This window comes from Rhinichthys klamathensis, unplaced genomic scaffold, assembly GCF_029890125.1.
Source record: "Rhinichthys klamathensis goyatoka isolate OS25496 unplaced genomic scaffold, OSU_Roscu_1.1 h1tg000278l_1, whole genome shotgun sequence".
NCBI lineage: Eukaryota > Metazoa > Chordata > Actinopteri > Cypriniformes > Leuciscidae > Rhinichthys > Rhinichthys klamathensis.
In genome coordinates this window covers 327,099-351,158 of record NW_026606797.1, presented here as the reverse complement: position 1 = coordinate 351,158, position 24,060 = coordinate 327,099, and the positions used below count along the sequence as shown (strand labels likewise).

The following is a 24,060-nucleotide window of genomic DNA, read 5'->3' as shown; positions in this document are numbered from 1 at the left end:
CTAAGCTTAGATGATGAAACTGATTAGGAATAATAAAGCAATCTAAGTTAGACCTATCGTTCGTTTCAGCTCGTTACTGTATGACAACTGAACTGAGCTGGACGATGACATCATTTGCAGAACTGCTTTATAGATGAAATTAACTTAAATTAATAATTGATGATCTTTACAACAGAACTGGATCAACACTGAACTGACTTCAGCCGAACTACATCCGAAATGCATTATTTTCCTGTTATCTCTGTTAAGCTGAACCAATCTCTTCCTCTTAACTAGTTACAACATGAAATAAACATGAATGAAGATCAGACGGCATGTTAAAAGATACAGTGTGTATACAGAGAGTGTCCTTCACTTGGCTGGATGTTGTGAAAGGCGTTTCTTTACCATCATCTGTTGTCTTCACTGGAGGTGCAGGCCTTCTTATGTTGCCGAGCTCACCCATGCATTTTTTAGTCTTGTACCAAATGGTTGATTTGGCCACTCCTAATGTTCCTGCCATCTCTCTGATGGACGTGTTTTGCGTTTGAAGCCTGTTTCACGTGCATGATGTGTGTTCAAAACAACAGCTTCCAAATGCAAATGCAAAAACACTTAGAATCAACTCCAGACCTTTTACCTGCTCAATTGTTGATGAAATAACACCTGTCCATGAAACAGCTTTTGAGTCAATTGTCCAATTACTTTTGGTCCCTTGAAAAAGAGGGGTCTACATATTAAAGAGCAGTAATTCCTAAACCTTTTCTCAAATTTGGATGTGAATAAATACACTTAAAATAGCTGAGACTGTGCACTTTAAGCCCATATTCATTATTAAACCATAATTTGAGCATGTTTTGGTAAACAGCTAAAATAAAATAAAAATTGCTAGTGTCCAAATATATAGGGACCTAACTGTATGTGATGGGAAATGTTCCCCTGTAGTCAATCATTTTATCCCCTAAAAATCTAATTTAGTATACGTGGTTCTATGAATATGCAAATGAGCCCCGCCTCCACTCACTCCCTCAGCTCAGAGATCCACTGGTTGACGATCACACGTTGATCTGATTGGTTACAAGGTCGTTTGTGACGTCAGAAACACCAGCGATTTCAAACCGTGTTTTTGAGACTGTCTTTGGTTCACTGCAGTTTTAAGCAGAAAATACTCAGCAATGCTGTCGACTTATGAACTTACACACGGTGTGTCTTAAAGCGTATTAAAAACACCACATAGACACATAAACAACATTAAAAGCTGGATTTACACCACAGGGGGACTTTAAATTAAAACAAACCCCTGCTAAACCAGATCTGACTGTTTTTAAAACACATGGAAATAACTGAAATGCCATTCTTGTCAACAAACATGATTTATTGATCTCCAACACTGAATGAGAAGAGCACTGATTATTCTCAACAGTCTGGGTTAATAAACAACCAGTAAATATATAACTTTGAAACTGAAGCGTTACACGTGCATCGTGAAACGGTGAACAGGTTAGCATCCGTGAGATGCGCGGCATATACACCGAGTGCCGCCACTGTCAAGATCAACAAACCTCGAGATGCGTTTCTCCGCGTATATGAGCCACTTGAGAACTGTTTCAAGGGCAAACACTTCCTGCAAACGTAATTCAGACAGATTTCTGGCTAGCACACGAAACTATTAATAAATTAATCAGCTGAGCAGAAGGCTCCGTTAACAGCGGGCAAATGACAGACCTCGTAATTTACATAATCTCCACAGAGTGGGTGTGGCTAAGGGGCATGTGGGTGTGGCCAATGGGTGATGTTACGGAGCCTGTAGTTGTGGCTAAGGGGCCAGTGGGTGTGGCTAAGCGGCCTGTGGGTGTGGCTAAGGTCATGTGGGTGTGGCTAAGGGGCCTGCGTGGTGCCCAACCCCACGGCATTAGCATACGCCGAGAGCAGGCTGATCACCTGCTTGGTTTCTAAAGTGAGCCGGGCTTCTTTGAGCCAGTCCTGCGCCACGCGCTGCGACTCGCCGCGGAGCTGGTTGATGAACTTGGCGGCTAGTTCCAGGTCTCCGCGCTCGATGCTGTACGTAGCGTAGGCGAGCAGCTTGAACGTGTCGAGATCTTCGGCCGCTAGTTTCGCCGGCGGCGCTTCTTCCACTCTCTCGAACAGAAGGACGGACTGCAGGTAGGACAGGAAGTACTGGTAAAGGCTGTTGCGGGTCTCGTCGATGAGCGCCACGCGGCGCGCGAGCCGGCGGATGTCGTAGAAGCGCGCGCGGAGGCTAGCTTCGCTGTAGACGCCTCGGCTCAGAGACTCTTCGGGAATAGCGGTGGCTAACGCCTGGGCGAACTCGTTTTGCGCACAGGTTTCTTTGATGGCGAGCACAGCGCCCTCTAGAGGCTCGGTGGGGGACTCGGCACCGGCGGACTTCAGCGTGTAGTTCAGAGCCTCTACGGAGAGCCACAGCTGGTGAGCCTTGCGGGCCTCTTCCTCAGCAGTCACATGACCTTGGAGACAGAGGAGAACACATTAGGGTCACATGACCTTGGAGACAGAGGAGAACACATTAGGGTCACATGACCTTGGAGACAGAAATTAACATGGAATTAATTTCCACTGTTATGCTGACGACACTCAATTATATATTTCATCACGACCAGATGAAAACATTACCTCATCTAAATTGACAGAATGTCTCAAAGATATAAAATGCTGGATGACGCGTAATTTCCTGCTATTAAATTCAGATAAAACGGAGGTATTACTTATTGGTCCAAAAAACTACACACAAAACCTCTTACAATACGACTTTAATATAGAAGGATGCCCTGTTACTTTTTCCACTACAGTAAAAGACCTGGGTGTTATACTAGACCGCAACTTGTCTTTCGAAAATCATATTTCATCTGTTACAAGAACAGCCTTTTTCCACCTTAGAAACATTGCTAAATTACGTAACATGCTATCTGTTTCTGATGCAGAAAAGTTAGTTCATGCATTCATGACCTCGAGACTAGATTACTGTAATGCTTTATTAGCTGGTTGTCCTGCATCCTCAATAAACAAGCTACAGTTAGTGCAAAATGCAGCCGCTAGAGTTCTTACTAGATCAAGAAAATATGATCATATAACACCGATTTTATCATCTCTGCACTGGTTACCTATTAAGTTCCGTATCAATTACAAAGTACTACTAATGACCTATAAAGCCCTTAATGGTTTAGCTCCTATGTACTTAACGGACCTTCTTTCGCCCTACAATCCACCGCGTTCTCTAAGATCACTAAATTCAAGGCTTCTGGTCATTCCTAGGATATCGAAGTCCACGAAAGGAGGGAGGGCATTCTCGCATTTAGCTCCAAAACTCTGGAATAGCCTTCCCGATACGGTCCGATGCTCTGACTCGCTGACACAGTTTAAAACTAGACTAAAGACGTGTCTCTTTAGTCAAGCATTCACATAATGCTTACCTTTTAGTCCCCTGCTATGCCATACGGAACCGTTTGCCACTGAAACTGCTTAACGCACCAGTGGGGCTCGACAGCCTTATAGACAAACGGGTCGGTCCGTATGGTTGCGGAGAGTTTGGGTTACGGAGAGTTGTGAGATTATGGTTTTCTAACACCTACTCCCGTGTAATGGAAATCATTATGAACATCAGCTATGCTAATTATTTCCCATCTGCCTTTCTGCTGTTATCTCGGGACGCTTGTCCCGAGAAAAATGGCGTTCGTAGGCTCCAGTTTTGTATCCTGCCTCTCACGGGGATTTCGGATGCCTCAACGCCTGTGATGAGAAGACCAACGCCTGTGAAGAGACGACTCAACGCCTGCGAAGAGACGACTCAACGCCGGCGATATGTTATCCCCTTAATATTACATGATTAACTAAATGTATTTTTTCCAGGTACTTTCTGATATGCACTTACTGTAAAGCTTCTTTGAAACCCTATGATTGTTAGCCAGAGGAGAACTGGCCCCTGACTAGCCTGGGTTCTCCCAAGGTTTTTTTCTCCATCCAATCTGATGGAGTTTTGGTTCCTTGCCACTGTCGCCTTGCTTTTGGCTTGCTTAGTTGGGGATATTTAATATTCAACAATATTATTGAACTGTGTTGTACTACTTTCATGTTATCACTGTGAAGCTGCTTTGATGCAATCTGTATTGTGAAAAGCGCTATATAAATAAATGTGACTTGACTTGACTTGACAGAGGAGAACACATTAGGGTCACATGACCTTGGAGACAGAGGAGAACACATTAAAAAATAAAAACAGTGAACATTGGCCTTAGCATGGTAATGAGGAGCCATCAATGATCTTCCCTGTAATTATGTCCTTATTGTAACAAATGCTATAGTTAAACCATTACAAGAACTGTTACTTTTTAGGCCAAGTACAACACATTAGAATCAAGAGGACATTCTTGAATTATTGACTAAACAATGTGTGTTCTGCTAATAATGACAGATATTAGGACAAACCTGGCTTTCAGATATTCCAAGAGATGACAGGAAATTAACATTTTCAATAAAAGAAAATGTTCAGTAAAGTTATTTTGACTTACCATGGCACTTTGATTTAGAAAATTCGGTAACACTTTACTTGAAGGGGTGTGCATAAGACTGACACGACACCTTCATAATCATGACATGACACATGAATATGAAGGAGGGTTTATGCATGTTTATGACAACTGTTATTAAGTGTCATTCGCTCAATTACGACATTTTTAATGCAAATATGACATTGTTTGAGATGTCTTTGTTATGACAACTTGACATAAACCAATACATCATAACCGGTCATAAATATTTCATAAACATGACATAGCAGATTGATGATCAAACTTAAGAAAGCACTTAGCTTTATGGTTAACATTACATAAACTGTAATGGTTGGTTTTGACATTGGCTGTCATGAGGCATTATAACTGTGTCATGAATATTTTTCTTGACCTCAACTACAGTGGTACACATTGAATTTGTCATTAACATGTTATAATGGCCTCATGACAGCCAATGTCAAAACCAACCACATGACAGTTTAATGTAATGTTAACCCATAAAGCTAAGTGCTTTCTTAAGTTTGATCATTAATCTGCTATGTCATGTTTATGACAGGTTGTGTTGTCTTAATAATTGTCTCAAGTTTCTCAACATGTCTCAAGTTGTCATGACAAAGACACTGCAGGTTATGATGTATTGGTTTATGTCAAGTTGTCATAACAAAGACATCTCAAACAATGTCATATTTGCATTAAAAAATGTCACAATTGAGCGAATGACACATAATGACAGTTGTCATAAACATGCATAAACCCTCCTGTGTCATGTCATGATTATGAAGGTGTCGTGTCAGTCTTATGCACACCCCTTCAAGTAAAGTGTTACCGAAAATTCTGTCAAACTGATAAGTTTTAATATTATAAAATACATTTTTATCCTATGTAAACAAGTAATTGTTAACTAGGCTATTACCGTATTTTCCGCACTATAAGGCGCACCTTCAATGAATGACCTATTTTAGAACATTTTTCATATATAGGGCGCACCGGATTATAAGGCGCATGAGACACTGCAGTCAAACGTTTGACTGGGTTTGCGTTATGCATCCACTAGATGTCAACAAAACAGTCAGATAAAGTCAAACGTTCTGACAACTCGTTCACTCCCATGGTAACGTTGTTCAAACGTTAAAGGAGAACTCCGGTCAATTTTAACATTGAGCTCATTTTTTTGGTAAATTTGGAGTGCTGTCAGTACAGAGAACAACGACAAAAACCGGTGTTGCCTACAGTGTTATCCTCTTTTTAAAATTCGCACCCTGTTGACTTAAACGGGACAAGTTTTAAACCTGCTTAACAACCTTAATGTGTCATTACAAGTGCACAGCCATGTGAGTGAACACGGTGAATCTGACTGCAGTAAATGTGAAAGATACGAATAAAAATGATGTTTTTTCAGCCAGCTCACATACCCGTATTTTCTTCCTTTTTTCGGTCGAAGTCCACAGTAGTTCATCCGAATCAGATGTTGAACACACGGAGGAGGTTTGATCGCGCGCGCGAACTCGACAATCGACTACTGTGGACTTCGGCCGAAAACAGGAAGTAAATACGGGTATGTGAGCCGGCTGAATAAAGAGATTATTCCTGCCTTCGTGAAAGCTCGGATCACAGTTGAGACTGATATATCAGCCCAGGCATCCACGATCCATTGGCAGATAGTGGCGTAAGTCGGCCGGCGCTGTCTCCCCGTCTTGGTGAACGTGTGTGTGTTCACCATCCATATATAAGGCGCTCCGGATTATAAGCCGCACTGTCGTTTTTTGAGAAAATGAAAGGCTTTTAAGTGCGCCTTATAGTGCGGAAAATACGGTACTTTATTGCAGTTATGTTATCAATGCATGTGTGGATGATACCACAAAAAGCTATTTTGCAAAAGCTAACTAATAAATCAATAAACAGAGAGCACGCCCGGACCCGCTAACCGGTGGACACTTCAACCAGCCGATGTTCACACCTAAACGAACAGAGGCGTGTGTGTTTGACGAGCCAGCTGGCGAAGGCTTACTGTCGATGGCCTCCTCGATGCCCTTGAGACGGGCGTACGCTGCGTTCATGTCCAGCGTGAAGGTGTCCAGCTGTTCCTGGGTCAGTCTGCGGTAATGAGTCTCCTGCTCCATCATCTTACTGCTCAGGACCTGCACACACACATTCAAGAGACTCTCATTTACTGTGTTCAGTGATGAAACTGACAGAATTTGTTACTTTTGATATGAAACTAAGTCTCAGTTTTCAAAGCTAACTGCGATTAATCGGACGGGAGGAGCTACAAATAATGTTCAGTACAGCTTTGTTCACGCATCCAATGAAAACAGCACAGACTAAAAGACAGATTCTTGGGATTTAGGAATAAATATCAAAGGAGAATCGACTAAAATTGAGTCAGTCAAACAGGTTGCCCATCCCATTTCTGGAGTGAAGAACTGTAATTGTTAATGAACGCTTGATATGTGTGTGTGTGTGTGTGTGTGTGTGTGTGTGTGCACCTCGTGAGCCTCCTGGCGCAGCTCCTGCTCCTGAACCTTCAGCACGTCCCTCAGGTGATCAGTGTGAGCCGCCGCCTGACGCCTCAGCTGAGTCCTCATCTCCGCCTCCAGCACCTCACGCACCTCCTGGAGCTGACACACACACACACATTTAAGCTTTAAAACTGCTCCAATTTTAAAAAGTTCCAATTTCATGCTATTAAATCTGCGTAAAAATTTCTCAAGTAATGATGCTGAAAATACAGCGGTCAGGAATAAATTACACTTTACTGTATATTCACATAGAAAACAGCTGATTTACACTGGAATAATATTTCACAATATTACTGTTTTTTTCGGTATTTTTTATCAAATAAATACAGCCTTGGTGAACAGGAGACTCTTTCAAAAACTAAAATGGTATCGCATCCCAGCGTTTGAGCGGTGCTGTGTTTAGCTTCAGCGTGTGAGTGTGTTAGCGTGTGAGTGCGTTTAGCGTGTTAGCGTGTGAGTGCGTTTAGCATGTGAGTGTGTTGCAGCGTGTTAGAGCATGTGTGTTTAGCGTGTGAGTGTTGCAGCGTGTGAGTGTGTTTAGCATGTGAGCGTGTGTGTTGCGTGTTGCAGCACCTTCTTCTCCTGCTGGATCCGGATGTGTGAGTGTGTTTAGCGTGTTAGCGTGTGAGTGTTGCAGTGTGTGAGTGTGTTGCAGCGTGTGAGTGTTTAGCGTGCGAGTGCGTTTAGCATGTGAGTGTGTTGCAGCGTGTTAGAGCATGTGTGTTTAGCGTGTGAGTGTTGCAGCGTGTAAGTGTGTTTAGCATGTGAGCGTGTGTGTTGCGTGTTGCAGCACCTTCTTCTCCTGCTGGATCCGGATGTGTGAGTGTGTTTAGCGTGTTAGCGTGTGAGTGTTGCAGTGTGTGAGTGTGTTGCAGCGTGTGAGTGTTTAGCGTGCGAGTGCGTTTAGTGTGTCAGTGTGTTGCAGCGTGTGAGTGTGTTTAGCGTGTGAGTGTGTTTAGCGTGTTAGCGCTTTGCAGCATGTTAGAGCGTGTGTTTAGCGTGTGAGTGTGTTTAACGTGTTAGAGCGTGTTTAGCGTGTTGCAGCGTGTGAGTGTGTTGCAGCGTGTGAGTGCGTTTAACGTGTGAGTGTGTTGCAGCGTGTTAGAGCGTGTGTGTTTAGCGTGTGAGTGTTTAGCGTGTGAGTGTGTTTAGCGTCGTGTGTTTAGCGTGTTAGCGTGTGAATGTGTTGCAGCGTGTGAGTGTGTTGCAGCGTGTGAGTGTTTAGCGTGTTAGAGTGTGTGAGTGTTGCAGCGTGTGAGTGTCGCAGCGTGTGTTGCAGCGTGTGAGTGTGTCGCAGCGTGTGTTGCAGCGTGTGAGTGTGTCGCAGCGTGTGTTGCAGCGTGTGAGTGTGTCGCAGCGTGTGAGTGTGTCGCAGCGTGTGAGTGTGTCGCAGCGTGTGTCGCAGCGTGTGTTGCAGCGTGTGAGTGTGTCGCAGCGTGTGTTGCAGCGTGTGAGTGTGTCGCAGCGTGTGAGTGTGTCGCAGCGTGTGAGTGTGTCGCAGCGTGTGTCGCAGCGTGTGTTGCAGCGTGTGAGTGTGTCGCAGCGTGTGAGTGTGTCGCAGCGTGTGAGTGTGTCGCAGCGTGTGTCGCAGCGTGTGTTGCAGCGTGTGTTGCAGCGTGTGAGTGTGTTGCAGCGTGTGAGTGTTTAGCGTGTTAGAGTGTGTGAGTGTTGCAGCGTGTGAGTGTGTTGCAGCGTGTGTTGCAGCGTGTGAGTGTGTTGCAGCGTGTGAGTGTTTAGCGTGTTGCAGCGTGTGAGTGTGTTGCAGCGTGTGAGTGTGTCGCAGCGTGTGAGTGTTTAGCGTGTTAGAGTGTGTGAGTGTTGCAGCGTGTGAGTGTGTTGCAGCGTGTGTTGCAGCGTGTGAGTGTTTAGCGTGTTGCAGCGTGTGAGTGTGTTGCAGCGTGTGAGTGTTTAGCGTGTTAGAGTGTGTGAGTGTTGCAGCGTGTGAGTGCGTTTAGCGTGTTGCAGCGTGTGAGTGTTTAGCGTGTTGCAGCGTGTGTTGCAGCGTGTGAGTGTGTCGCAGCGTGTGTTGCAGCGTGAGTGTTTAGAGTGTTGCAGCGTGTGAGTGTGTTGCAGCGTGTGAGTGTTTAGCGTGTTAGAGTGTGTGAGTGTTGCAGCGTGTGAGTGCGTTTAGCGTGTTGCAGCGTGTGAGTGTTTAGCGTGTTGCAGCGTGTGTTGCAGCGTGTGAGTGTGTCGCAGCGTGTGTTGCAGCATGTGAGTGTTTAGCGTGTGAGTGTTTAGCGTGTTAGAGTGTGTGAGTGTTGCAGCGTGTGAGTGTGTCGCAGCGTGTGTTGCAGCGTGTGAGTGTTTAGCGTGTTGCAGCGTGTGAGTGTTTAGCGTGTTAGAGTGTGTGAGTGTTGCAGCGTGTGAGTGTTTAGCGTGTTAGAGTGTGTGAGTGTCGCAGCGTGTGTTGCAGCGTGTGAGTGTTTAGCGTGTTGCAGCGTGTGAGTGTGTCGCAGCGTGTGAGTGTTTAGCGTGTTAGAGTGTGTGAGTGTTGCAGCGTGTGAGTGTGTTGCAGCGTGTGAGTGTTTAGCGTGTTAGAGTGTGTGAGTGTTGCAGCGTGTGAGTGTGTCGCAGCGTGTGAGTGTTTAGCGTGTTAGAGTGTGTGAGTGTTGCAGCGTGTGAGTGTTTAGCGTGTTAGAGTGTGTGAGTGTGTCGCAGCGTGTGTTGCAGCGTGTGTTGCAGCGTGTGAGTGTGTCGCAGCGTGTGAGTGTTTAGCGTGTTAGAGTGTGAGTGTTGCAGCGTGTGAGTGTTTAGCGTGTTGCAGCGTGTGAGTGTGTCGCAGCGTGTGAGTGTTTAGCGTGTTAGAGTGTGTGAGTGTTGCAGCGTGTGAGTGTGTTGCAGCGTGTGAGTGTTTAGCGTGTTAGAGTGTGTGAGTGTTGCAGCGTGTGAGTGTGTCGCAGCGTGTGAGTGTTTAGCGTGTTAGAGTGTGTGAGTGTTGCAGCGTGTGAGTGTTTAGCGTGTTAGAGTGTGTGAGTGTTGCAGCGTGTGAGTGTGTTGCAGCGTGTGAGTGTTTAGCGTGTTAGAGTGTGTGAGTGTTGCAGCGTGTGAGTGTGTCGCAGCGTGTGAGTGTTTAGCGTGTTAGAGTGTGTGAGTGTTGCAGCGTGTGAGTGTGTCGCAGCGTGTGAGTGTTTAGCGTGTTAGAGTGTGTGAGTGTTGCAGCGTGTGAGTGTTTAGCGTGTTAGAGTGTGTGAGTGTTGCAGCGTGTGAGTGTGTTGCAGCGTGTGAGTGTTTAGCGTGTTAGAGTGTGTGAGTGTTGCAGCGTGTGAGTGTGTCGCAGCGTGTGAGTGTTTAGCGTGTTAGAGTGTGTGAGTGTTGCAGCGTGTGAGTGTTTAGCGTGTTAGAGTGTGTGAGTGTGTCGCAGCGTGTGTTGCAGCGTGTGTTGCAGCGTGTGAGTGTGTCGCAGCGTGTGAGTGTTTAGCGTGTTAGAGTGTGAGTGTTGCAGCGTGTGAGTGTTTAGCGTGTTGCAGCGTGTGAGTGTGTCGCAGCGTGTGAGTGTTTAGCGTGTTAGAGTGTGTGAGTGTTGCAGCGTGTGAGTGTGTTGCAGCGTGTGAGTGTTTAGCGTGTTAGAGTGTGTGAGTGTTGCAGCGTGTGAGTGTGTTGCAGCGTGTGAGTGTTTAGCGTGTTAGAGTGTGTGAGTGTTGCAGCGTGTGAGTGTGTTGCAGCGTGTGAGTGTTTAGCGTGTTAGAGTGTGTGAGTGTTGCAGCGTGTGAGTGTGTCGCAGCGTGTGAGTGTTTAGCGTGTTAGAGTGTGTGAGTGTTGCAGCGTGTGAGTGTGTCGCAGCGTGTGAGTGTTTAGCGTGTTAGAGTGTGTGAGTGTTGCAGCGTGTGAGTGTTTAGCGTGTTAGAGTGTGTGAGTGTTGCAGCGTGTGAGTGTGTTGCAGCGTGTGAGTGTTTAGCGTGTTAGAGTGTGTGAGTGTTGCAGCGTGTGAGTGTGTCGCAGCGTGTGAGTGTTTAGCGTGTTAGAGTGTGTGAGTGTTGCAGCGTGTGAGTGTTTAGCGTGTTAGAGTGTGTGAGTGTGTCGCAGCGTGTGTTGCAGCGTGTGTTGCAGCGTGTGAGTGTGTCGCAGCGTGTGAGTGTTTAGCGTGTTAGAGTGTGAGTGTTGCAGCGTGTGAGTGTTTAGCGTGTTGCAGCGTGTGAGTGTGTCGCAGCGTGTGAGTGTTTAGCGTGTTAGAGTGTGTGAGTGTTGCAGCGTGTGAGTGTGTTGCAGCGTGTGAGTGTTTAGCATGTTGCAGCGTGTGAGTGTGTTGCAGCGTGTGAGTGTTTAGCGTTGCAGCGTGTGAGTGTGTTTAGCGTGTGATTGTTGAACGTGTGAGCGTGTGTTTAGTGTGAGTGTGGTTAGCGTGTGATCGTGTGAGTGTTTAGCGTGTGAGTGTGGTTAGCGTGTGATCGTGTGAGTGTTTAGCGTGTGAGTGTTTAGCGTGTGAGCGTGTTTAGCGTGTTTCGTGTGAAGTGCGCGAGCGTGTTTAGCGTGTGTGTGTTTTTAGCGTGAGTGTTTAGCGTGTGATCGTGTAGTGTGTTTAGCGTGTGATCGTGTGAGTGTGTTTAGCATGTGAGTGTGTTTAGCATGTGAGTGTGTTTAGCGTGTTAGCGTGTGTGTTTAGCATGTGAGTGTGTTTAGCGTGTGATCGTGTTAGCATGTGTGAGTGTGTTTAGCATGTGTGAGTGTGTTTAGCATGTGAGCGTGTGTGTTGCGTGTTGCAGCACCTTCTCCTGCTGGATCCTGATGTGTGAGTGTGTTTAGCGTGTGAGCGTGTTTAGCGTGTGAGCATGTTTAGCATGTAAGCGTGTGTGTTAGCGTGTTGCAGCACCTTCTTCTCCTGCTGGATCCTGATGTGTGAGTGTGTTTAGCGTGTTAGCGTGTAAGCATGTGTGAGTGTGTTAGCGTGTTGCAGCACCTTCTTCTCCTGCTGGATCCTGATGTCCTCTCGGCTGTGCTCGAGTGCCGACGCCACGGCCCTCTCCTGCGCTCTCTGGTTCTCCAGCTTCTGCTGCTCCAGCGCCGTCTCGATGTGGATCTGCTCACGCACGCGCTGCTCCGCTAGCTCGCGGTTCAGCTGGTCGATGCGCCGGTGCGCGTGAGCGATCAGGGAGTTCAGGTCATCGGCGCTCAGCTTTCCCGCTGGCAAACACAACAGAGCAGAGCTGAAACTGGGCCGGCTGCCGTCTTGTTCGGCATGATCTATAAGTACCGCTAGGGTTGGCGGTACTTATAGATCGGAGCGGTACTTATACAAATGGGAGGAAATCAGATGTGTAACAGTATATTAGATCCGTGCATTTATTCTTAAAGGAACAGCAGCCTCATAAACGGTTGCCTTTGCTGCTGTCTACCGCATAAGAAAAGTAACACAGAACAGTAAACTACAATCAAATCAATGAACATATCGAATCGAATTTCGAAATAAAAATCGAGAATCGATTTGAACTGACTCGTGAGGTGCCGAAAGACTCCCACCCCTAGTGACCTGGGCCTGTGTGTGTGTGTGTGTGTGTGTGTGTGTGTGTGTGTGTGTGTGTGTGTGGGTGTGAGATCTCACCGAGTCCCTTCCAGTTGGCCTGGATCTCAGGCGTGATGTTGGCGAGCTCCTGCTGGAACTGAGCTTTGGCTTCGTTCACCAGCTCACTGTACTGAGACACGACCTTCGCCTCGGACTGCGCCGTCTGCACCTGCACAACACACACACACACCACACACACACACACAGAAAAAACACACACGTGTGAGACACACTCTCCAGACGGGACACACTGATGCGTCTCTGTGAGTGTAAAGCTAAAGGGATTACAGGCTCAATTCTCATTTATACAGTCAAACCAACATGTATTCACACACCTTCAGCATTTCTCACATTATCAGTTTATTCGCTATAGTTTAGAAAATGGTGATAAACATGAGCAGAACTCAGAGTTCTCAGATCAGTGGATATTTGACTGGTTTTGTCCGTCCTTCTGTTAGACTCTCACACATGAGTTATGTTGAATATCTGTCAGCTGTTCAATTTAACTCCACAATTAGATAATACCAGTTTAGCTCAACCAGTGACCAAGCAATGCTTCATGTTGTTCAGTGTGTGTGTAAAAAGAGCATTAGCAATTACAGAAAACACACTTCAGCAAAACATGATCAGCTCAAAGTGGAGGAATCATTTCTGCTCCCAAATTGTTACTGGTAGTCACTGTATGAAGAGTTTATGGGTATAATATGTCACAGTTTACTTTATTTTATTCCCTTAAGTTTAATAAACACATTAGCTGTGTGATTGGTTCTAGTCTCTTTCATCTCCGCCGCTTGCTTGCTAAAATTAATCCGTTTCTATCCGAGAAGTCTCTGGAAGTCCCAATCCATGCTTTATCACGACTAGGCTGGGTTAAACTAGGCTGGGTTACGCTATACTGGGTTACTGCACCTCCATCTACTATGGTAAATCTAAAACTCAAATTCCTCCTTTACAAATGGTTCAAAATGCAGATGCACGATTTTAGAAAGGCTGTAAAAATGAACGCATCTCGATTCCCCTCCTGACAGACCAACACTGGTCACCAGTTAATTATAGAATCGAGATTAATATCCTATAAATCTCTATATAATCTAGGTCTATAAATCTATAAATCTAAATCTAGGTCTATAAATAAATTATAGGTCTATAAATGTCTTTAAACGCAGAGCTATGGGTTTCACGACACCACTGTAATCCCTCACAGGGTCACAAGGTCTGAAGATCAACACTTTTATCTGTTATCTTATGGTATTATTATTTTGTCCTGTACTGTGGTCAGCCTGGTCACTAAATGTGCTTTAGAAATAAACTAAACTGAAACTGATTCTGAGTGTAATATGACACAGTTTACGTTATTCTGCTCTCCTCACTTACATAAATGAGCTATAGTGTCCTGATCACACTAGTAAAGAAACATCACAAATGATATCTGGTGTGTGAGTATTGTTTGGCTTGACTGTGTGTGCCGGGTTTCCCCCCAGTGGGACTGACACACTCACCTTGGTGACGACTCGGTCCAGATCCACGATCATGCTGTGCAGGTTCTCCTCGGCCGCCAGGATCTGGGGTCTCGCTGACTTGAGCTTGCTTTGCTTTGCGCTGTTGATCACTTCACGAAGCTTCTCGAGCTGTCCTCTGTGTTGGAACACACACACACACACACAGACACAAACAGACACACACACACACAGAGACACACATTTAATTTCTAACAAAAATAAGAAGATTGCGATATATACCATGCAACATTAACATGACAAAACAGCTGATAGTGTGAAGCGAGGCTCCAGTCACAGTGTCTTCCTCTATATCTGTGTGTGTGTGTGTGTGTGTGTGTGTGTGTGTGTGTGTGTGTGTGTGTGATGATCTCACTTGGCTTTCAGCAGGGCGTCTCCAGCCTCGTCCACAGCTCTGGTTCTCTCACTCAGAGCTTCAGTCAGAGCTTTCCACTGAGCAGACTTCTCATCTGGAGGAGTCTGAACACACACACACACACACACACACACACACACACACACACACACACACACACACACACACACACACACACACACACACACACACACACGTGTTATGACCACAGAAACAGCTCGTCACAGCCTCAGACGTCTCACACACTCTGTAAAGTCTGATGCATATGGCACACAAAACTGGAAACACTTTATTTTCTCATTACATATTGCAGGTCTAATCCCCTCCTTTCTGAGAACCTGCTCTGCTCTGATTGGTCAGATGACCCAGTCTGTTGTGATTGGTCTACTCTGCTCTGATTGGTCAGATGGCCAAGTCTGTTGTAATTGGTCTACTCTGCTCTGATTGGTCAGATGACTCGGTCTGTTGTGATTGGTCTACTCTGCTCTGATTGGTCAGATGACCCAGTCTGTTGTGATTGGTCTACTCTGCTCTGATTGGTCAGATGGCCAAGTCTGTTGTAATTGGTCTACTCTGCTCTGATTGGTCAGATGACTCGGTCTGTTGTGATTGGTCTACTCTGCTCTGATTGGTCAGATGACCCAGTCTGTTGTGATTGGTCTACTCTGCTCTGATTGGTCAGATGACTTGGTCTGTTGTGATTGGTCTACTCTGCTCTGATTGGTCAGATGACCCAGTCTGTTGTGATTGGTCTACTCTGCTCTGATTGGTCAGATGACCCAGTCTGTTGTAATTGGTCTACTCTGCTCTGATTGGTCAGATGACTCGGTCTGTTGTGATTGGTCTACTCTGCTCTGATTGGTCAGATGTTCCAGTCTATTGTGATTGGTCTACTCTGTGAGTGTGTGTGTGTGTGTGTGTGTGTGTGTGTGTACCTGCAAATCCATGGCTTCTCTGAGCTGGTCAGTGTGTGCAGTGATGGCAGTGAGTGCCGCCTCCTGCGCTCCGATGGCCTGTAGGGTGATCTTAGCGGAGCTGCCCAGAGACTCCTCCAGCCCCGCCGTCAGAGCTGCAATTACAGAAGAACGATATATAATATTACTGTTTATACTGCGTTTATCTCTATACATCAGTCCTGGTGAGCATTAGAGACTTGTGTGTGAGACTCGCCTGTCAGCACGTGCTGCTCCGCTTGGTCCTGTTGCTCCAGTCGAGCGCTCACTTCCTCCGCGGGTCTCTCCTTCAGCGCAGGCTCATGATGACTCTCTTCAGCTGCACACACACACACACACACACACACAGATATATTACAGCGGAAATAAAATCATGTTTCACTAAAGCTGTGAGTTTGCCATCTCAACCAAAAATACAAAAAAATGGGTGATGTGAAATAATGAAAGACAAATACATCTTTCTAGTGCACTGACTTCACTCACTGCACGCATGCACACTCTCTCTCTCACACACTCTCACACGCTCTCACACGCTCTCACACGCTCTCACACGCTCTTACACGCTCTCACACGCTCTCACACGCGCTCACACGCGCTCACACGCGCTCACACGCGCTCTCACGCTCTCACACGCTCTCACACGCTCTCACACGCTCTCACACACTCTCACACACTCTCACACACTCTCACACACTCTCACACACTCTCACACACTCTCACACACTCTCACACTCTCACACTCTCACACTCTCACACTCTCACACTCTCACACACTCTCACACACTCTCTCACACACTCTCACACACTCTCACACACTCTCACACACTCTCACACACTCTCACACACTCTCACACACTCTCACACACTCTCACACACTCTCACACACTCTCACACACTCTCACACACTCTCACACACTCTCACACACTCTCACACACTCTCACACACTCTCACACACTCTCACACACTCTCACACACTCTCACACACTCTCACACACATAAAAGAGGATGGACATTAGTTAGTTATTGGGAAAGAATACTGGTTAGCACACAGTGTTAGTAAAGAACTGAAGAAAACACAGTGAACACAACGGGTGTTAGCATGCGTCACATGATCACACTGAGGATGGACGGCGTTTGAGAACATGCAGAGAGGAAGACACACTCATGGCCAACAGCCGCTCTGATGCAGACACACACACCGGGTGTGTATCAGCAGGCGTGTGTGTGTGTGAGAGCCGGTTCTGACCTGCCGGCGCGGGGCTTTCGTCACTCGTGCCCGGCGCGGGCATAGAGGGCACATCGCTGATAGCAGAGATAATGTGAGCGGCCTCTGCTGAGGCTTCTGCAACAACAGTAGTGGGATCAGGACATCGTCAAACATTCAGCTGGTGTGTGTGTGTGTGTGTGTGTGTGTGTGGTAACTGAAAGCACGCGTCTGCGCCATTCATTTAACGTTAGACACACGCAGGATTCATATTTAAATAGTCTTTTTGTGGTTTGATTTGTACTGACCTGCTTTTTATTAATTCATCAAAAAGTTGACAAATTCCGTGATATTCCGCTTTATACAGTAAACTCCGTTTTTATGACTGGATTCCGCGACTCCGTCTGTTCTGCATCGCGGAAATCACAGGGCTCTATTATATTCAGGTATTTTGCAACTTCAGTGTAGTAATCTATTGCTTCTTCAGCAAAGTCTGCTGCTGCCTTAACTTTGAGAAACAACTGAAGCGTGATGAAGCAGCTCTAGTCAGCGAGTGCTCTCTCGGTGTGAGAGTGCAACACTTTCAGTGCCTCAGCTTTCCGCGCTGATTGGCCGGACTCGTGACTCCCAACAAATCAGATGTGCGGGGACATTAGTCTAGTCTACAGAGTGGTGAGTTCCGGCAAAGGTGGCTGCGTCAGAGCCAAATATAGCGCATTTCAAAATAAAACTATTTTATCGGCAAATCGGTTTTGAAAATGGCCGATACCGATAACCATAAAAATGCTTAATATTGGCGCCGATAATCGGTCGACCCCTACTTGGAAAAGTGATTAAACTGCTCTGTCTCTGAAGTAATGCTGTCAGTCTTGTAACCTTTCACCTATTAGGGCTGGGTATTGACACAAATTTCACAATTCGATTCGATTTCGATTCACAAACTTGCAATTCGATTCCGATTCGATTCGATATTGATTATTTTGGATATCAGGTACAATACATGGCACATTTTCTCAAGGAAAACAAATCTCTTTTCTAATGCTGTAAACTATGGGAGTCAGTTGTCGCCTACTATAATATTGAAGGTAAAAATGAACTGATTTATAGCTATACAAACACTTAAAATACACTTATTTATTTTTATAATAATAAAGTTATATGAAATATAAACATTTAAATGGTGGCTGTCATAAAAACTTGCCAGATTTATTCAAACATGCAATTAAATAACGAAGAACATTAAAAATTATAATGAATATGTAATATGGTGCATATATTTAGCAAAATGCTCCTCTTTAGAGTTCATTTTTCTAGCTGACTAACGAGTTTATGGTCATATGGTTTTTCTGAGGTAAATGTGACGTTACATGACATTGTTTGCAAGTTGTTTTACTGACGTCTTTCCACGGTTGAAACACTGATTGAGCGATTCCATGTGACATGATACGGATTATGATAAGTTGTACTCTATCTTTTAACACACTTTCAGATGCTTGTTCATGTTTATTTGGCGCTGTAACTGGTGTTATTAAGGCGGAGAGGAGATCATGTGCTTCTCTTGAGCTGAGCCAGAGCGATCTCACGCCACAGCGCCAAAACGCTATTATGTTTTTGAATTTCGTAAGAAAATGGACGTAATTTGAAATTTGAGACTTTATTTAGTATCAATAGTAACAAAGATTACAATAAAAACAAAGATTATTGCGATTTATTGGATGGGATGCGCGCTACAATGTTCCATTCATTCATCAAATGAAAACAGGATGACTAATCGATTCTTGAGATTTAAGAATCGATTAATATCGAGACATCGATATTTTTTACCCAGCCCTATCACCTACTGAACTTTTAGGATGGCCACTAGTACATGCCATGATCACGGAAATAAAAAAATATCTATTATATAGAGATCTGTGTGCCTTAAAGCGTGGACACATGTAATAAATTGAGGGCAAACTCCAGTGATTTAATGGGGAGAAAGATCCCCATGTGGATTTGGCTCGTGTTCAAGTTGGTTGTTTGACAAAAAATTCTCTCAAACTATTTTCATTTGCGAAATAGAGCAAAAACAGGCGATATTGTGTCTAAAATGTGTAAGTCACTTAATATTAGCTACTTGTTAATTGAACTGTTGTATAAAACCAATATCATATTTGTAATCGTGCTGATATTAACTATATTAGACGATATAAATATCAAAGACAGAGGTATTTTTGCCCCTTATCTTGAATATTGAGGTCATTATTAAAGGAGTAAATCCTGCAGTGAAAGCGTGTGCTCTAAATGCTCAAGCGCACTAGTCTAACCTACTAGACTACATTACAGTGCACGAGAGCAACTCTAGATGTGTTTTAGTGAGGGATAAAGTCAGATCACACATCGACTCCTGGCCATATATTTAGGTAGGGCAGATTCTGGGTCGTAGCGCTAGTTTACCGGTATAATAAACATTTTGTAAGCTTTATATTCAAAACACTGAACACATCAGACACACTTTTGGCTGAATTCTCATGTCCTCGCGTCATTCAGCCTGAGTGCCGAAGTCGGTACTTTTAACAACACTATTCTACACACACTTGCAGTCTTCACGCCTACTTTAGAGGAAACACCACACGAGCACAGACGGCGAGTGTGTGTGTTTGGACAGGGCGTGAGTGTGTGAGTCTCGCTCACCCTGGAGTGTCTGTGCCGGAGCTTGTTCTGCCGGCGCCGCTGCTTCCACAGGTGTCGGATCAGGCCTCGGCGCTTTGGCTTTCGGCTGCTTGGACTCCTTCAGCGCTTCGGACACGGAGGAGATCTGCAGGGGTTCGATCTTTCCCTATTGAAGGAAAAATCCCTGTTCATCACTGATGGGAAGCTTTGATCCCTATGGATGAACACGTGATACGCATGTGCACACATCAGCGTTTCACAGATTCACGTTTTTGATGATAAAGTTGTTTCTAAGTTTGCGTTCTCGAGCACCGAACACTGTTGTTGTGCAAACACAGAGCGCATTAAAAGTGTTCAGTAGAACGGTGTCGTGTTAGCGGCCGCTAAGTTAATATCTAATGATCTTTGCAACGGAAGTGAATCAATCAAAACTAACTTTATCTGGACAATAACTTAATTCTAGAGCTGCTGTAAAGCCAAACAATCGGTTACTGTAATCTCCTGTTATGACTGTTAAGGCCTCTTCACACCGGGACGAATTTCACACGCGATATTCGCCGACGTTTAACGCCTCGTGACTAAACAAAGGGCGCCAATGTGAAAACGCCAAAAACGCCACGCGTAAAAGGTAGGGGTGGGAATCTCTAGGCACCTCACGATTCGATTCGATTACGATTCAGAGGGCTGCGATTCGATGCTAAATCGATTATCAGAATCTTTTTTTTGTGTGTGTGTGACTATAAATACTTTGCTTTAAAAGTACAAAGTAATGACCCATAAAGAATTAACGTACAATATATTTTATTAACATTGCAAAGAACCAACAGGAAAATACATGTGTGTCTGAACTAGCAGCAGCATATTTGTAGTAAATTAATAATATAACAACGACCGGTAACGTTACAGCCGAGTGTTTTTCCTCCTCTGGCTGGAAACGTGTCATATGGCTTCTCATATGTGTCTTGTTTCCGAAATATTTTAGTTTTACTCTACAAAGCTTACAACTAGTGTGGCTCTTGTCCAGCTCCTTTCCCCCTTCAACTTCAGAAGCCAAAATATTTCCACACGTCAGCTTTTAACGAGGAGGGTGTTTGGATTTGGCGCTCAGCCATCGCGTCCGCGTCTGTTATGTGCACGCCACAGACGGTCCGGCCACTGCACTTCCGCGCTTCAGAGTTCCGTCTTTCGCGTTCCGTCAATATTACGTTATTATAAATATATATCTAAATTTTTTTTTTTTTTTTTTGAAAATCGATTTTTGACAATTGTGAATCGATTCAGAATCGTCCACATCCGCATCGCGATGCATCTAAGAATCGATTTTTTCCCCCACCCCTAGTAAAAGGGGCACTTTTTAAAAAAACGCTTCGGTTAGTTTTTCTGGTTTGACGCGCCGCGTCAAAAACTATCCGACCAATGAGATTGGTGCTTTTGCTCACGTGTCTGGAGCTTCTGAAGTTACAGTAAAACACAGCTTGGGGGCGCTCAAACACAAAACGGTCTTGCCGAGCACACATACGTAACGGCAAAGAAGATATACGCCAAGTAGCGTCTACACTGCCGAGGAGAAATAAGACGAGGAAGATGCGAGGCAAGATGAATGTAGAGCTGGTGGTTTCGTTGGTGTCGGAACATAAAGAACTATATGACAAACGCCACAGCGACTACAACATAGGACTATTTCTGTTTTACATTAAGCGCCATCTAATGTCAGGGAATTAATCTGCATGTTCACTCCGCTCAACGTCAGCGAGAATCGCTTGGGTGTGAACACAAAAAACGCTGGCGAATAACGCGCGCCGATATTCGTCCCGGTGTGTACGAGCCGGAGTTTCCGGCGCTTGCGCAGACAGAGGCGCCCGCGCCCTCAGATCACTTGGACGTGGCTGTGGTTACAAGAGGTAAAAACGATATAAATACTGTTGGTTTTCTCACACAAACTGCTCGTTTCGTGTCTTAGGCCATCAATGTGTACTTACATTTACGAGTCATTAAATCATGTTTAATTTGGACTTCTCTGTGCATGCTCTTTGAGGTGGTGACCATAGACCTGCATTATATGACTGACAGACAAGAACGGTTTGCCCTAAAAATATCACAATTGAAAATACTGCGGAAACAAAGACACCTACATCTCGGATGCCCTTGAGGTAAGCTAAAACATATCAAAAATTAATTTCAAAGTGAACTATCCCTTTAAGAAACAGTCCATATTGTTAAAAGCGCTGTATAAATGAAGGAGACTCGACTGAAGCACAGAGAGTCTGAATCCCTCGATGACCGTCTGAAAGTGAGAGTAACTCTTACCGGTTTCTTCAGCACAGGAGCGGGTGCAGGCGCCGGCGGCCCGAGCGCCATCTCAAACACGTGATCAGAGTAAGGAACGCTCTTCTCTACATTTGCACGAAACTTCGGATCCCACTTGGCATAGAGGATCGTCCCGCCAACACCGCCACCCACCGTCAGCAGGCCGGCGGCCACGATCTTCCCCGCAGACGACCTGTGTGCAGAAACTCAGGCTCAGACCCCGGTGACACTACGGGTGTGCTCTCGGTGCTTTAGGTCCAGAACGGAAAAGACCCGATTCACTAGTAAAAGACCCGATTCACTCTTTATTTAATTACTGACTGTTTACTTGTCTTTAATAATGGTTTACATTTATATTAGTTAGACCAGTAGTTTTAGCTGTGGTATCGAAATTGGATTAGATATTTGTGAATTTTCACTGGTATATACAATTTTGCCGTCTGTTTTTGCTAAAACAGTTTCATGGCCGGTAAAAAATAGTTATGGCCAGTAGGTTTTCTTCAGTCACGGGTCATTGGCATGCTGATGCACTATGTGTTAAAACACCCAACGTTTTAGAATAAATAAGTCAGCAATATGGTTGTGTGTTTAGGGTTTGAGGTGGTACCCAGAGTGTCCAGCTGTGGTGTATCTGCGGCAGTGCTGTAACGGCTGGGCCGACGCTTTCCCACACTGCAGAGAAACAAACACACAAACACACACATCAACATCTCACACACACTACATTAGATCATCAACTACAGCATTCGACATTCAAGAGATAGCTTTCTTCTACACTGAGCACAACCACTGTTCTACATCGATGTTTTACACAAATAGCCACTCATTTCAGATTTAAATGTTGTTCGGTTAAAGCAGGTTTATGAAATATATATATATATATATATATATATATATATATATATAGGTGGCTCTCAAAACAAGATATCATCATTGTGTATCAGACATTCAGTAAAACGCAATAAACAACAATGAATGAATGAATGAATGAACAGCTGTCACTAAAATTTCGTTTCTATTTCTTCAATGTCAGTAAGACGGTTGAAAGTTTATCAGCTTCTTTCCACAGCATCGATTATTCATTACACTGATACACTCATTTGCATAAAAGCGCCATGGTGAACGTGACGGAAACTTTCTGAACTTTTCAATGACAAGGTCACGTCCTTCTATTGGACAAAACCAATAAACAGTTGACGGTCTGTAGTGTAGATCTACGCTTACAATGTTCTACGTGAACAGGATGCAAGTAAAATACTGTTAAATGTAAATAAAGGCGAATACATGTAGGTAAAAACTAAAGATTTCCAGACAGCTGTTGGCTAGCTTGTGTGTCAGAAAATATGAATCATACAAAGCCCGCCTAGTTTTACGCCGGTGTACATGCTAGGTTTTTATTGGTGGAGGGGGGCGTCACTCACGTAATCGTGAGATTTCATTGGTTCGACGGATCTGCCTATCATATTATAAACGCCTCTTTCGAACGCACGTTACGTCGTTTGACGTACAACAGCGTTCTATACCGGTGCGCCACCTAAACTACAAATAACAAACCTCAACTGGTGAAATCCTCAACTCATTACGAATTTAGCTTAATATAATCCCCGGTTAATTACATAAACACTCAAGGGGTTAGTGTTAACCGTGATTTAGCACGACACGAGTCATCGGGCCTCGCTGTGGGTCACTGAATGACCGCTCGCGCAGGATAAACTCACCCGCGCTGCGGCACGCGCCCCTTTCCAACACACGCGCAGCATGATTCTGCGTCCTGGACCGGAGATCAGAAATATGCGACCAGTTTCAGCAAAACATTATCAATGTGATCAACCTCGACAGCGACTAGCCCCCAGCACAATGTAGATTAGCAACAGCAGCACTGGTGCGCGGTGTGACAGAGCAGCGCATGCGCAGTAGGCACGCCCAACGTCAACATACGTCACGAGCTCGCAGAAGAGGAAATACTCGGACGCGAGATGATTTCATTCGCTGACTCTCCCGTGCTCACTCATATGCAATGCAATGATACTCATTCTTCCATTTAATACACAGATTATAGAAAGCATGCAGCTTTCGTTGAGACAGCTGAGGTATAGACACTTTATTTCACAGTGTCCTTGTTACAAATGTTACATGTATAACAGTACATTATGCATAATTACATGCAACTAACTCTCAACCTAACCCTATAGTAAGTACATGTAGTTTATTTAACATCAATATTACTCAGTACTTACATATATAATTATGACAGCTTAAAATAAAGTGTAAAATGTTTGTTTGTATTCATTTGCGTTGTTTTTAGCACAATTAAACCCTAAAATATCATTAGAACAATGCAAAACGCTATAGTCTCTTTCTCATTAGTACTGTAATATGAAATATATATTAATAGCACCTCAATAAACCGTAACAAACATCATTAATAACTGTAAATATAGTATTTTGGGTGCTTCATAGTGACTTATATGTAAGAGGCATATAAGGTGAGGTTGCAATGAAGTTTCCTGCATGTACATTACAATTTCTGCA

General features: G+C 44.7%; 1 protein-coding gene across 2 annotated transcripts; it reads right to left on the bottom strand.

Moving 5' to 3' along the window:
- Window positions 1-1,333: 1,333 nt before the first annotated feature.
- Window positions 1,334-23,448, bottom strand: immt (inner membrane protein, mitochondrial (mitofilin)). Of its 2 annotated transcripts, XM_056268948.1 has the most exons (15): window positions 23,247-23,448; window positions 22,136-22,200; window positions 21,529-21,721; window positions 19,243-19,387; window positions 16,612-16,707; window positions 15,582-15,683; window positions 15,347-15,480; window positions 14,412-14,515; window positions 14,039-14,174; window positions 12,579-12,708; window positions 11,937-12,160; window positions 7,010-7,141; window positions 6,532-6,661; window positions 1,822-2,465; window positions 1,334-1,788 (listed from the first exon to the last, which is right to left on the bottom strand). In XM_056268948.1, exons 1-14 carry the CDS (start codon window positions 23,286-23,288, stop codon window positions 1,858-1,860), a joined length of 2,241 nt encoding a protein of 746 aa, XP_056124923.1. In that variant the 5' UTR covers window positions 23,289-23,448; the 3' UTR covers window positions 1,334-1,788; window positions 1,822-1,857. The 2 variants fall into 2 exon arrangements, with proteins under 2 accessions (XP_056124923.1, XP_056124922.1); XM_056268947.1 differs by lacking the exons at window positions 15,582-15,683; window positions 16,612-16,707; window positions 19,243-19,387; ... (1 more) ...; window positions 22,136-22,200; window positions 23,247-23,448 and having other exon boundaries at window positions 1,334-1,783; window positions 1,826-2,465; window positions 15,347-15,556.
- Between the last annotated feature and the right edge of the window lie 612 nt (window positions 23,449-24,060).

Coding starts and splice junctions, on each gene's coding strand:
- immt (XM_056268948.1), bottom strand. CDS start 23,288: ATGCTGCGCGTGTGTTGGAAAGGGGCGCGTGCCGCAGCGCGG. Junction 22,201..23,246: donor GGGCGCGTGCCGCAGCGCGG/GTGAGTTTATCC, acceptor GTTTCTCTGCAG/TGTGGGAAAGCGTCGGCCCA. Junction 21,722..22,135: donor ACCACAGCTGGACACTCTGG/GTACCACCTCAA, acceptor TTCTGCACACAG/GTCGTCTGCGGGGAAGATCG.